Source organism: Salvia hispanica, chromosome 5 (assembly GCF_029641045.1).
Source record: "Salvia hispanica isolate PSC_SH4W2 chromosome 5, Shi_PSC_v1, whole genome shotgun sequence".
Taxonomy (NCBI): domain Eukaryota; kingdom Viridiplantae; phylum Streptophyta; class Magnoliopsida; order Lamiales; family Lamiaceae; genus Salvia; species Salvia hispanica.
Genome location: NC_142696.1, coordinates 37,091,606 through 37,104,322, shown reverse-complemented (window position 1 = coordinate 37,104,322; position 12,717 = coordinate 37,091,606). Strand labels below are relative to the sequence as shown.

Sequence of the window (12,717 nt, the reverse complement as noted above, 5' to 3'; positions counted from 1 at the left end):
CGAACCGGAACGAAATTAATGGGTTTGGGTCAGAGCTTATCGTGTTCGTGTCCTTATCGGGTCGACCCATTAAGGACACGAAAATTTCGTGTCGTGTTCGTGTCGCGTTCGTGTTATCCGTTAACAATGCGTGTTCGTGTCGTGTTCGTGTTATCCGTTAACTCATAATATTTTAATATTATTATTCTTATTAACACATAATATTTTAATATTATTATTCTTATTATTTTCATTTTTCAATACTTATTTTCGTGTCATTAATGGTTCGTGTCGTGTTTGTGTCGTGTTGACCCGAAACGGTTCGTGTCGTTAATGGGTTCGTGTCGTGTTCGTGTCTGAGGGTAGCGGGTCGTGTTCGTGTTCGTGGTTTTCTTAACGGGTTGTGTTCGTGTTTGTTGTTATCGTGTTCGTGTCGTTATCGTGTCGACACGATAACGACTCGACACGCACGATTTGCCACCCCTAATCGCACGTGAGTGATACTAGTTACCTTTAAATTGAGACTTTTCGATTTTCGAAAACAATGAGGATAAACCATATTTACTCGAGTTTTTGTGGCATAGAAATACTCAAACACACAAACGAGATTTATTGCAAAATACATCTCATATTACTTCAGATGAGGCACAAGATTTCAGGCCATAGAAACCGGTTTACAGTCTGGTAAAATGGAGCTCGAAACCAGCACAAAAAGAGGAAGATCGATTCAGACAGGCTGCTCGCGAGCTACTCACCTCGAGCTAACAATGGGGCACCATCTCTCAACAAAGACCATTTCAGTCATCAACCACTGTATCACATGGCCAATATGCACACATATCCACTGATTCACTACTACCATATACCCAACTGAACACATTTTTGAACAATTTAGCAATTATATTGAGTTCATCAGCAAGGTATTTTCCTTTTACAATACAAATTAGAGACCGAGAAGAGAAAGCAACCCTCGAGTGCAATTACAAATATCGTGAGTTAGAGTCGAAGAATTAAGACTTACAACATATCTTGTCAAGGTATCATGAAGGAGGTTCCTTCCACTGCAATCTATTAAGTCCGTCCACGATGGCTCTACGGAATTCCCCATTGTGAAGAAGGAAAGACGAGACGTGGCCCCCTGAAACCCACCTTACTTCTGATCCCGGCCACGCCTTCTGAAGCTCCAACACAGAGTGTCTCGGGATATAACCGTCGTCCTGCCAATAACACATGATGAATTCTCAATGAAATATAATGAATTCGAAGAAATGTGTAATTTTCGTAAAAATTGCAAAAATCAGTGATATTCACCTTCACGATCTAAGGGCTGAAAATAATTCATACTCCTACTTCTTATTTTAAGAAATTTAAAATTCATATAAAGGTTGCTTACAGTAGCAGCGACATGTATAACAGCGTTAGGGTTTTTGGGGATAGGAAACCGCGTGACATCAGTTAGAGACAGCACGTCCCGCATCCGTTCCCTCACTTCCTCAATCGTCAACGCGACTTTCTGCATGGCAAGATCTTCTCTAAGAGCTTCCCAAGCAGTCGCGTGCTTGAGAACCCCTTCACAGAATGCCACAACAGCAGAATGTGGAGAAAGAAATGGGAATGTAGCAATAGGCGTTGGATGCAAGGATCCAACCATGGCAGCATGCACTCCGCCTACATTCACGCAGAAAGTATTCAATGGCACGGAGATACAAAAGCAAAATTCACTACCATAGAAGTAAATCAGTCAATAAATCATTTTTTATATTCCATCAAGATCTAAAGCAAACGACCGACGTGTCTTACCCATGCTAAGCCCACAAACACCCATTTTCCCAAAGCCAGCTTCGTAGTCTAACCAATGCAAAAGGCTACGAGCCTCTTCAATGGTAGCTCTTCCTAATAGAAGCAAATCACTGACGCACAACAGCTTTGCACCATGTTGCTGCAAAGGACGTCTTCTTCCATAGAAAGGGCTGCAAAAGCGTCGCATCAGTAAAAGTCCATAAGCTGATGAAAATCTATGGATTTAGGTAAAAGGACAGTTTGAGTTCACCTCTCAAGCACCATGGTTGCTATGTTTTCCTTCAGCAGGGGCCCACCAAGGCGTAACCTACGCTCGAATGTATGGTCTCCTGTGCCTGAAACAAATGACATATGCCACACACTGTCGTCATTTGTCTAATACTATATATAATCCATATAATCTTAGGAAAGTGTTTACTTTGAGTGATTGGATAGATTGGTAAAACATGACTCGTACAAGTACAAAAATGTATCAATACGCTCGAGTAAATGGTAGATTAACTTGGAGTAATTTATCTATCCATCCTATCACCTCAAAGCAAATGCCGCCTTATTCTTTTGTCAGAACGACAAGAAGTTCCATACATCAATTTCTTACATGTTTGTTTCACTGGAAATAGACCAGGAGAAAAGAAAAGAAACTCTTCCTCTATAACCTTCCCGTGTGTGTGTGTCATGTACAGTTTTCAGATCATCTACGTATGTGCAAATGTATGCCTATCAACATATTCATAGCAATTTGAATGCAAAACGATATCACACAAACAAAGGCTCGGAACACTAATTATATCAATATCTTCATCATCAATCCCTCAATAGCATCATTCACCTAATCGACATCATTCTAAATTCAGATCCATCATTCAATTCAGAGGCTTCCACTACGTCCTAAACACAACCAATTCCAAATTCAATAAGCAAAATTAGCTCAAATGATCAAATACCTTAGTATATCCCAAAGCTCACATCCATCTTAGTAAACAAAACAGAATAAACCTATTGTATTATGATCCATCTAGGCTAATTCTCAAAAGTACGACATAATTCTAAAATCTAAATACAGCACCATCATTCAATTCAGAGGTTTCCACTAGGTTCTTGGAAAGACAATCACCAATACTAAGTCTCAAACACACAATCATTATATAATTACACACATACACATACACTGGGTTGTTGGTAAAGACAATCACCAAATACTCAAACACAGACTCATACAAACTAGATTGTTGATCAAGACAATAATCGATACTCAAAACACACAGACAATAGATTCTTGGTATAGGCAATCATCAATACTCAAACACAGACACACACAGAGAGAGCAGGACTAGCTACACAATCCTCAAACAACACAACCAGTACCCAAATCCAGTAACTTTCCACATGACACCGCAATATCAAAGAAAACAGAATGCAAACAAATGAAATACCAGCAAGATGAACAACACATGCCATCCTCTGCGGCTGGCAAGATTTGGGAGCAAGAAAGGCAACTCTTGCAGTGTGGCTCTCAGGTGGCAATGCATTGAGAAGCACCTCATCACAAGGGGTCTGAAACACCCCTTCTCTCAAACAAGCAGTCTTCGATTCCCAAACCGTTTTCCAAACCGGCTGCACCAAAGCAGGAGGCCAATTCTGACCTTCTATTTCAGGAAACAACTGATTTATCATCTTCTCAAGAAGCTCAAGCTTCGTACCGCCCCAACCCCTCGAGAAAAATGGAGGGCTAATCCTTGTTCTGTGCAGCAATGCACCATACACATGATCCAGCACATAGTAAAGGGTGCCCATGTTTACAGCCACCATCTCCTTTTTTGGATGAATTTGGGGGGAAACACACCACAAGAATCAAGAAAAAATTAAGAAAGACTAGATTTTTCCATCAATTTTGGGCTGTAAGAGAGAATCCCTCATCAAAGGAATCTAATTGGTACCAGAACGAATCACAACAAATTGCAATTCAGATCTAGCGAGCTAAAATTTCCAATTTCCAATTTCCAATAGTATTGCTTGAAGCTGGAACAAGATGAGAGAGGGATGATTTTAAAGGGAAAAAGATTACTTTTTGATTCGAAATGCCAAGTAACTTATACCCTACGATCACCAGATTAGGCGAAGAAAGGGAAGCGCGTGTGTATGTGTGTGAGAGAGAGAGGGGGAGAGAGAAAACCAGGGGCGGAGAAGGTGGTGTTGTGACACCGCGGATTTAGATAAGGGTCCGCCGGCGGCGCCACCTCACTATATCCGTAAAAAATTATCTACTGTATTAATTTTTGTCTAATAATTTGGCTGAATCAATTGCACACCTAATTCGAGTCAAATCATGGAGTAATACTTAATTATGGTATTTTTATTTTGAGTGAACTAAAAAAATAGTCCATGGACTATGCGTTTATCTCGTCAATGAACCCTGGACTTTAAAAATATCCTCAGACAACCCTAAACTAAGCGTTTATCTTGAAAATAGTCATTTTTCACTGTTTCCTGACGAAAATACCCTTTTGGGGGGTTTTAGGGGGTTTGGACAATTTGATCTTTTTACATTTTAAATCTGATATTATTTCAGTTATGTACTAAATCTGATATTATTTCAAAATTATCATTCTTCTTCCCTTTTGGCATCCTTCACTTTGTTTCTTTATTTCAATATTAGATTTAATTTTATAAAATTAAAATTTTAAATATCAATAAAAAAATTTAATCATTAAAATTACTATTAAATAACAAATTAATAGTTTTAATCAATAGTTGATAGTGTCTAATATTTAATCAATATGGTACGACGACGCCTTAGTTTTAATCAATATTTAATAGTTTTAATCATAAATACAACTTCATAATATTTTTAGTCAAATTATCCTATACATTAGATGCATATTTATTTCGGAATAAATCGTATTATATGATCTATTTATGATTAAAATTATTAAATATCGATTAAATCTAAGGTGTCGTCATACCTTATTGATTAAATATTAGACACTATCAAATATTGATTAAAACTATTAATTTGTTATTTAATAGTAATTTTAATAATTAAAAAATTATTGATATTTAAAAATTAAAATTTAAAATTTAATTTTATAAAATTAAATCTAATATTGAAATAAAAAAACAAAGTGAAGGATGACAAAATTAATAGTTGAATGATAATTTTGAAATAATATCAGATTTAGTACATAACTGAAATAATATCAGATTTAAAATGTAAAAAGATCAAATTGATCAAACCCTCCAAAACCCCCTAAAAGGGTATTTTCGTCAGAAACTGTGAAAAAGGACCATTTTCGAGATAAACGCTTAGTCCAAGGTTGTCTGGGGATATTTTCAAAGTCCAGAGTTCATTAGCGAGATAAACGCATAGTCCAAGAACTATTTTTGTAAATCACTCTTTTATTTTTGTTTTGGGTTAATTATATTGATATATACTTTCCGATTGCACACCTAATTCGAGTCAAATCATGGTGTAAAACTTTATTATGGTATTTCTATTTTTATTTTGGGTTAATGATATTGATATATACTTTCTGATTATGCGTATCAATTTTGTTATAGTAATTTTTTATTTTTTTTAAATTTTATTTAGTTATTATGAATCTATGATGATTCTATCATAATCTTTTCAACTCATTAATTTTGTTTTATCATTTTTAGATAACTGTTCATAAAATATCTTATCATGCCCACCATTTCCATGCAATTCAACAAAGGGAAATTGGTCTCTAAAATCATCAACTTTGCCAAAAATTTGGTATTTCCCATGAACTTTGAAATTGGTATATAATATCATGAACTTTGCATTTTGTTTGGTATTTCCCAAACTCACCCAAATATGATATTTTCGTCAAAATCTTATTTAACGTAAGCAACCGTGATATGTTTTATAATATTTTAAACCATTTTTTAAGTTCATAACATATAGGATAAAAAGTCACGTTGAAAACCATGTAAATTTAATTGTGTCAAGTATGATTAAAAAGCCTCGTAAGTTAGTCAAATATAGTAATAAACATGCCGTGGGAAATACCAAACAAAATGTAAAGTTTGTGATATTATATACCAATTTCAAAGTTCATGGGAAATACCAAATTTTTGGCAAAGTTCATGATTTTAGAGACCAATTTCCCTTCAACAAATCAACTCAGTCGATAGATTGATAACTATGATAACAAAATGTATTGCGATAAATTAGGAATTTAAAAATGTGCTCATCCCCTTCTTCGAGTCAAAAGAAGAAGAATAATTAAGTACTACTAGCAAAAAAGAATCCTAATCAATGAATCTCACCAATAATTATTTTAAATTTATACAACATCTACTTCTTTTTATGCAAGATTAACACGGTTGATAATCAATTAAAACTCAAACTCTATGCAATTCAAATCACTAAGTAAAAAAAGAAGAAGAAATAATTAGACTAAAATTGAAAATAGCTTACTTATTTACATTTCTTTCAAGAATAAAATTCATATCCAATGAATATGAATCTATGTTTCTCCCAAACTGTATCCTGACTACACTTCCAATCAAGAATTGAATATGAAATGTGATGTGTAGATGAGAAAAGCTACAAACAAATCAACAATACTTGTGTCTTGTTGCCATCAAGAAATGGCCCCCTAAAAGAAAACTCTTGAGTTGGGTCATCAGTTGATGATCAGCCATGCCACCATCTCAAAATCCTTTAATCTCAACCTTGGTTGAGAGTCCAGTCCTAATGAGCTTTAATCAAGTCTACAACGAGCTTTCTCTAATCAGCGCATGGACCTCAAAGTTCGCACCATTTTCTCCCTCTCGCCTCTCTTGGCAGAGGGCTTCATCTTCCAAAGCTCCTCCATCACTGCCTTCTCGACTGTGTCAATGCTGTTCAAGAGCTTCTTCTGCTGCATCATACAAGCTGCTCCTCCCCCCTTTTGATGTGTGATATCGAGCAATATCTTGGGAACTTTGCCTATGCTTGCTTGATCATGAGCTTGTGGGCCTTCACCTTCTCTTTCTCGCTCTCTTCTTCTTTCAATTGCCTAGATAGGGAGGAAAGAGAATTTAAGTCACATGTAATCCAGAATTTGAAACCACATTTACAATCAAACCAGAAGCAATTCAATCAACATCAAAAAGAGTGCAAAATGGAAATAGATTTCCAAGAGAATTGAGCATTTTACCCTCACTACAGCGGTGATGTCATTGAGAGGCCTTCTGGGATACCAAGCAGGCAATGGACTTCCGCCTGTGCCTCGGCTGCCACGGCCACTCCCCACCACAGGTGACAAGTTCTCCTTCCCTTCCAGCCTGATTTTCGGAGTCCCAAAACTACCCCCACGGCTTTGATGCCTAATTCCCGAGGTCCCAAGAGGACCTCCAGCTGATCCAGGATTACTGACCAACGTTGTATCTCTCCACCGGAATGGAGTCCTTGCATTCAGCCCTTCCTCATTATCATCTTCGAGAACAAAAGATATCGAACTCCTATCACCAGTTCTTGAAACTCGCCTTTGGCTGTAAGATGCTATGATGCTGTCTTGGGTCGATAGCCGATTTCTTGATTCAGGCATTTTGTCAAATATCTTCAGCATAATGTCGATTAGGTATAGTTAGATGCAACCATATCACGATAAATTGAGTCATAAAAATGGAAATTCACCCATCTAAGTTCTAATACATATACTCAAATCAAATTCAGAAATATAAGTACATCCCCCACAGTTTCAAATCAAACCCGCAATGAAGATTAAAGCAAACTTTTCAGTAAAACTCAAACGATTTCCCCAATTACAATGAGGTAAATATGATCACTATGAATCTAGTCATCTGTGCTACTAGTTACACAAAACATAGATTGATTTCATCATATCTTAACACACCTGGGAACTCTGATTTCTCAGCATGAAATTGAACTCGTAAAACCCTAAAAATTAGAAAGAAAAAAAATTAAAATCTCAGTACCTTCAAAAACTCTGTGATTGATCCGATTACTTCCTTATGGTGAAATCGAGGTGATTTCAGATCAGAAGTGAGTGGCTAAAAAGACAATTTATCCCCTCTTGTAAGTGTGGGAATTTGTGAATTAGTGAGTTCAGATTGAAGAAGGAGCTTCAGAGAAAGAAGGTGAAATGGCGATTTTCAGAAATGCAAGTGAAGCCGCTATTTATACAATTGAGTTTAAGCAGAAATGGAAGGCGCGGTGATGATGGTCAGATTTTTCCGTTCAAATTTCTGTAATTACCATTTTACCCATCAAATTTATTGTAGAGATAATTTCATTGAAAAAAACTATAGGATTTATTACTAAATTAATCTACACTAATTGTGTTACGCGTGACACATTTATAATGGTACATTGGTACTAGAATAATGCAAATTTGTTAGTAGATTAAAAGGTTAAGACTTGTTAGATTAAAAGGTTAAAAGGTTAAGACTTTGACAAAATTGACTAGTTTAAAGTTATTTTAGGCAAAATTAATATCGTCGACTGGACTAGTACTAATATTATTGTAGTACTAATAAAAATGTTTTAAACCATCAATAACATAAACTAAAGACTCTAATTATCGTGGTAGTACTACATAAAACTTATCATTTAAGGACACAAAAATTTGGATGCAATTACTCGCATCGAAAAGTTTTAAAAAATAACAATAATTTAGGATAAAAAAAACGTTTCTAAATTAAAAACATTAAGAACACATTAACTAAATCTTTTGTTTATTCTAGGAACCATCCATTTGGATCCAATTTAGTTAAGCACATGAACAATAAAAAGACTTTTTAAAGTATTGATGGTATATTTAAAAATACAAATTAGCATTCTTAATTACATTAAAAAATTCCTTTCATAGATTTTTTTGTTTAAGTGTAGTAAAAAAATTGTTGGGAACTAAAGACAATACTTAATCAAATGCATGGACTATACAGTATACCCCCAAAGACGAAGTTTTATCAATATTCCCTTCATTCATTATTGAGAAAAAATTTCCTAATCTCAACCTACCAAGTTAATTATGAATTAGTGTTATGGTATATATCCAACTAATAATATTTTGATATTGTGACACATAATATAGAAACTATATACACCTAAAATATAGAAATTGCCTCAGTTTTTTAGCCATAATTAAAATTTTGTTATCATACTAATTAATTAATTAAAGGTTTAACTTTTTTATACTATATAAAAACAATTATAGAAAATTTCAAAAAATAAAATATTAAAGGCAAGAAAAGTTCCATTTTATATGCAATGAAAAATAATTTTATATGCATAAAAAATTTCAGTAGCATATCAAAAAATTAAAGGTGGAAGATTTTTTTGTTCTATGCATATTAATTATGGTCATAATCACATACTAATATGCTATGAAAATTTAAATTATGGTCATAATCAATTAGTATGCTAAAAATTATTCTTTGATTTCACAAAATGTCTAAACAAGTAAATAAAGTATGGCCATGAGTAAAACTTTGTTAGCATATAGTACTTATTTTCAATTTTTTAAAATTTTGATAGCGTGTAAAAAGTCATACAAAATTTCAAATGCCTTCCATTTTGATTAGGAACATTTTCTAATATTTTTCTTCTTCATAGTTTAACAAAAAATGGCATTGCATAATTTATGTTCAAGATTATTCTTTCATATCTCTCTCAAAGTACTCCCTCCGTCCCCCATTAGGAGTCACACTTTGACCGGGCATGGGTTTTAAGAAATGTAAAGAAAAGTTTATTTGAAAAAGTTAGTGGAATGTGGGACCTATTTTTTTATATTGGTTTTATAATAAAATGTGAGTGAATTGAGTTAGTGGAATGTGGGACCTACTTACCATTTATGCTAAAAATAAAGTGTGACTCTTAATTGGGGACGAACCGAAATGGAAAAGTGTGACTCTTAATAGGGGACGGAGGGAGTATTTAACAACCAATACATACTACTGTTGTAACTAATTGTCATCTCTATTCAAGAGGTTATTCTTCTAATTCCATCACTTCTTTATCATGTTCTACTATGTTCTCCTTTGAATGCTATAAGATATAGCTTAGGTAACAGAAATTAGGAAATTATCCCATTAAACAATATTTCAATTGAGAAAATACAATAAAGAGAATAAAAATGATCGGTTAGATTTAAAATCATGGAATGAATGTATGGTCTCTCTTCCTCTCTCTTATCAGCAAAGATAAGAAAACTGCAAGCTTCTTTAACTGGGAAAATGCCAAAATTCTACATGTACATCAAAATGCAAAAGCCAAGTACTTTGCTGCTTTACAATATCTTGAAAGCTTTGCTCAGTTATGCAACACCAGTTCTGTCATTTCAACCACAAAAAAGAAGACTAATCTAAACCAAAAAAGGTGTGTACACAGCAATGTATCAAGAAAAAAACACTCAGGTCATGTGCAGCAACCAGACTTAGATTTGTTATCTCCTTGACCATTAACCATGATGGCAGTGCCCTTCAAAGACGAAGACTTTGAATACTCACCATTCGCAGCCAGAGCCTTCTTGCTCACGATCCGGTATATCTCCGTGAGAATGGTCATGAATGCACCCTCCACGTTCGTTGCTTCAAGAGCTGACGTCTCCATGAAGTACAGATTCTCCCTCTCAGCAAACTCTTGAGCGTCCTCTGTGGGGACTGCTCGGAGAGTCGCCAAATCGGACTTGTTCCCGATCAGCATTATCACGATGTTCTTGTCAGCATGCCCTCTTAGCTCCTCCAGCCATCTGGCCATGTGATCAAAGGATTGGCGTTTTGCTATGTCGTAAACCAGCATTGCACCAACCGCACCTCTGTAATACGCGCTTGTCACTGCTCGATACCTGGGATCATCGTTGCAGAGACTAATTAAGGTCCAACAGTATCATATCAAGTAGCATAGATGAACTAGTGAGATGGATTTGCTCATTTAAATGGTTCTGCTTTTTTGTTCAGCTTCTAAGTGTATATGCAAGAATTTAGCACTCATTCATCCAATAAATTACTACTACATTCCAAGTATAGAGGAGAACACTAAATCCTTCAATTGAAAAATTCAACTTTCACACATTGCATAATAAAACCTAGAAACCCAATCTATCACAAAATCACACGCAAATAAGTCTCTCTCTCTCTCCATTAACAGTTAGCATATCCAAAAATCCACATTCAAAAATCAGCTAAAAGTCAGTTATCACATAAAACAACTAATAACAGTGGGAAAACAATGTAAAATCAAGATCTACTTCAATATTAATTGGAAATTAGGCCAAGATTTAACCTCTCTTGACCTGCAGTATCCCAAATCTGTGCCTTGACAGTTTTTTGATCGATGAGGAGCGTCTTTGTCTGGAATTCAACCCCAATTGTGGCCTTCGATTCCAAGCTGAATTCATTCCTGGCAAACCTAGACAACAACTGCGATTTTCCTACGGCGGAATCCCCAATCAACACGACCTTGAACACATAATCAATCTTCTGATTAAAATCCCCTCCAAAATTTGACATTGCCACACCCTCGCGATCCTTTCCTCCGATTAGATCATCCAAACATCAAGATTTTTTCACCGTGTAAACTTCGAAATTCGACTACAATCAACGAAAATCAACAATAATCTCCCCTTCCAAAGGATCATCATAAGACAGAAAATTCAATCGTTTTTATCCGGAACCACGAAAATTAAATCATTATCCGGCCAGCTGGAGTGAGTTTTGAGCGAAAAGGAGTTGATCAAATATTTGGGATTAGGGTTCGTGAGAGATTTCAATCGATGAATCGCATTTTTGTGTGGGAAAATGGGAATTTTTTGTGAGCTAGCTGAGCAGGAAATGAACCAACGGCAACTGCGGGGCCCAATAAACGGTTTTTGGCGGAGATTACTAGTTTGCCCTTTGTATTAAATGGATATTTTTAAAATTATATATGTGATCATTTTTTAGATGAAATCATTGAATATATTTGTTGGCATGTTTTCATCAGTGAAAAACAAGAAGAGATGTACAAGCAAAAAACATATCTAGCTTTCGGTTAATCCTACAACATTGTTTACAATTCCTTAAAAAAACTCATTAAAAAAATGTAGTATTACAAGGGCATTTTTGAAATTTTTAGGATCATAATAGCCCAGAAATTTTATTGTTTACAACATACAAGGCTACATCTAGCAAAATACATTATCCACATATACTCATGTTCGAACTATAAACACGGCCCAATCCGACCCTCAACCCGAAATCGTGCATCGACATGAGGACTTTGGAGACGTCTCTAATTCACGCATTATGCATATCGAATTCTACAATGAACTCTAAACTTATTCCATATTTCAAGAAGCAATGTTAGATCTTGCTAGATTATATATGTAAAATACAAATTGTAAACATCACAATCTGGTCCAAGAATTCTCATAATCAAAATCAATCTTCAGGATTTGAAATGAAGCAAAGAGAGAGTGATTATGAGTTATGACCATGCAATGCATTGTGCAAGCTTACACCCACAACAAATTCAAATGCTCATCACTCACAATGTTTGGTGATGCTTCACCTTCGCAATAGCCCCTCACCGGTGCCCCCATTGAAATGTTCGATATGAAAAGGCGTTGGGGATTGGTAGAGGTCCACTGAAATTGTTCAGCAAGAAACACAAGCAGGCTGATTTCTGATGGAACGTAGCCCTCGAGATTGTTGCCGGAGAGTGAAATGAATTGCTGTTTTCCGGGGAGTGAGGACGCCTAAGTGTAATCAGGAAGTCATCGAATCATGGTAGCCAAACTCACATGTTCAATATCCTCTCAGTCAGAATCAAAATCCACTAACATAGGTGTTTTGGCAAATCCATAAGCCAAAGATTCAAATTTCTGCCCAGCTCAAAGCAATAGATCAAACAACAAAACGAAATCCCAATTCTGCCTTCATAGTGGAACATAAACACTAAATAACCTTTTTATTGCTACATCTCAAACA

General features: G+C 35.4%; 3 protein-coding genes across 4 annotated transcripts; all 3 read right to left on the bottom strand.

Annotated features, from left to right (window-relative positions):
• Positions 1 to 858: 858 nt before the first annotated feature.
• Positions 859 to 4,013, bottom strand: LOC125186260 (alpha/beta hydrolase family protein). Its single transcript, XM_048082613.2, has 5 exons — positions 3,213 to 4,013; positions 2,030 to 2,114; positions 1,780 to 1,949; positions 1,373 to 1,647; positions 859 to 1,196 (listed from the first exon to the last, which is right to left on the bottom strand). Exons 1-5 carry the CDS (start codon positions 3,586 to 3,588, stop codon positions 1,020 to 1,022), a joined length of 1,083 nt encoding a protein of 360 aa, XP_047938570.1. The 5' UTR covers positions 3,589 to 4,013; the 3' UTR covers positions 859 to 1,019.
• Positions 4,014 to 6,446: 2,433 nt separating this feature from the next.
• Positions 6,447 to 7,880, bottom strand: LOC125188404 (protein POLYCHOME-like). 2 transcript variants are annotated; one of them, XM_048085224.2, is made up of 3 exons: positions 7,726 to 7,880; positions 6,945 to 7,346; positions 6,447 to 6,803 (listed from the first exon to the last, which is right to left on the bottom strand). In XM_048085224.2, exons 2-3 carry the CDS (start codon positions 7,332 to 7,334, stop codon positions 6,537 to 6,539), a joined length of 657 nt encoding a protein of 218 aa, XP_047941181.1. In that variant the 5' UTR covers positions 7,335 to 7,346; positions 7,726 to 7,880; the 3' UTR covers positions 6,447 to 6,536. The 2 variants fall into 2 exon arrangements, with proteins under 2 accessions (XP_047941181.1, XP_088913972.1); XM_089057846.1 differs by lacking the exon at positions 7,726 to 7,880 and having other exon boundaries at positions 6,945 to 7,355.
• A 2,012-nt stretch (positions 7,881 to 9,892) lies between these two features.
• LOC125188403 (ras-related protein RABA4d-like) lies at positions 9,893 to 11,567 on the bottom strand. The gene is made up of 2 exons (XM_048085220.2): positions 11,033 to 11,567; positions 9,893 to 10,595 (listed from the first exon to the last, which is right to left on the bottom strand). Exons 1-2 carry the CDS (start codon positions 11,257 to 11,259, stop codon positions 10,166 to 10,168), a joined length of 657 nt encoding a protein of 218 aa, XP_047941177.1. The 5' UTR covers positions 11,260 to 11,567; the 3' UTR covers positions 9,893 to 10,165.
• Between the last annotated feature and the right edge of the window lie 1,150 nt (positions 11,568 to 12,717).

Coding starts and splice junctions, on each gene's coding strand:
- LOC125188404 (XM_089057846.1), bottom strand. CDS start 7,355: ATGCTGAAGATATTTGACAAAATGCCTGAATCAAGAAATCGGCTATCG. Junction 6,804..6,944: donor ACATCACCGCTGTAGTGAGG/GTAAAATGCTCA, acceptor CTCCCTATCTAG/GCAATTGAAAGAAGAAGAGA.
- LOC125186260 (XM_048082613.2), bottom strand. CDS start 3,588: ATGGTGGCTGTAAACATGGGCACCCTTTACTATGTGCTGGATCATGTG. Junction 2,115..3,212: donor ATGTGTTGTTCATCTTGCTG/GTATTTCATTTG, acceptor CATTTGTTTCAG/GCACAGGAGACCATACATTC. Junction 1,950..2,029: donor GCAACCATGGTGCTTGAGAG/GTGAACTCAAAC, acceptor ACGCTTTTGCAG/CCCTTTCTATGGAAGAAGAC.
- LOC125188403 (XM_048085220.2), bottom strand. CDS start 11,259: ATGTCAAATTTTGGAGGGGATTTTAATCAGAAGATTGATTATGTGTTC. Junction 10,596..11,032: donor GATACTGCAGGTCAAGAGAG/GTTAAATCTTGG, acceptor CGATGATCCCAG/GTATCGAGCAGTGACAAGCG.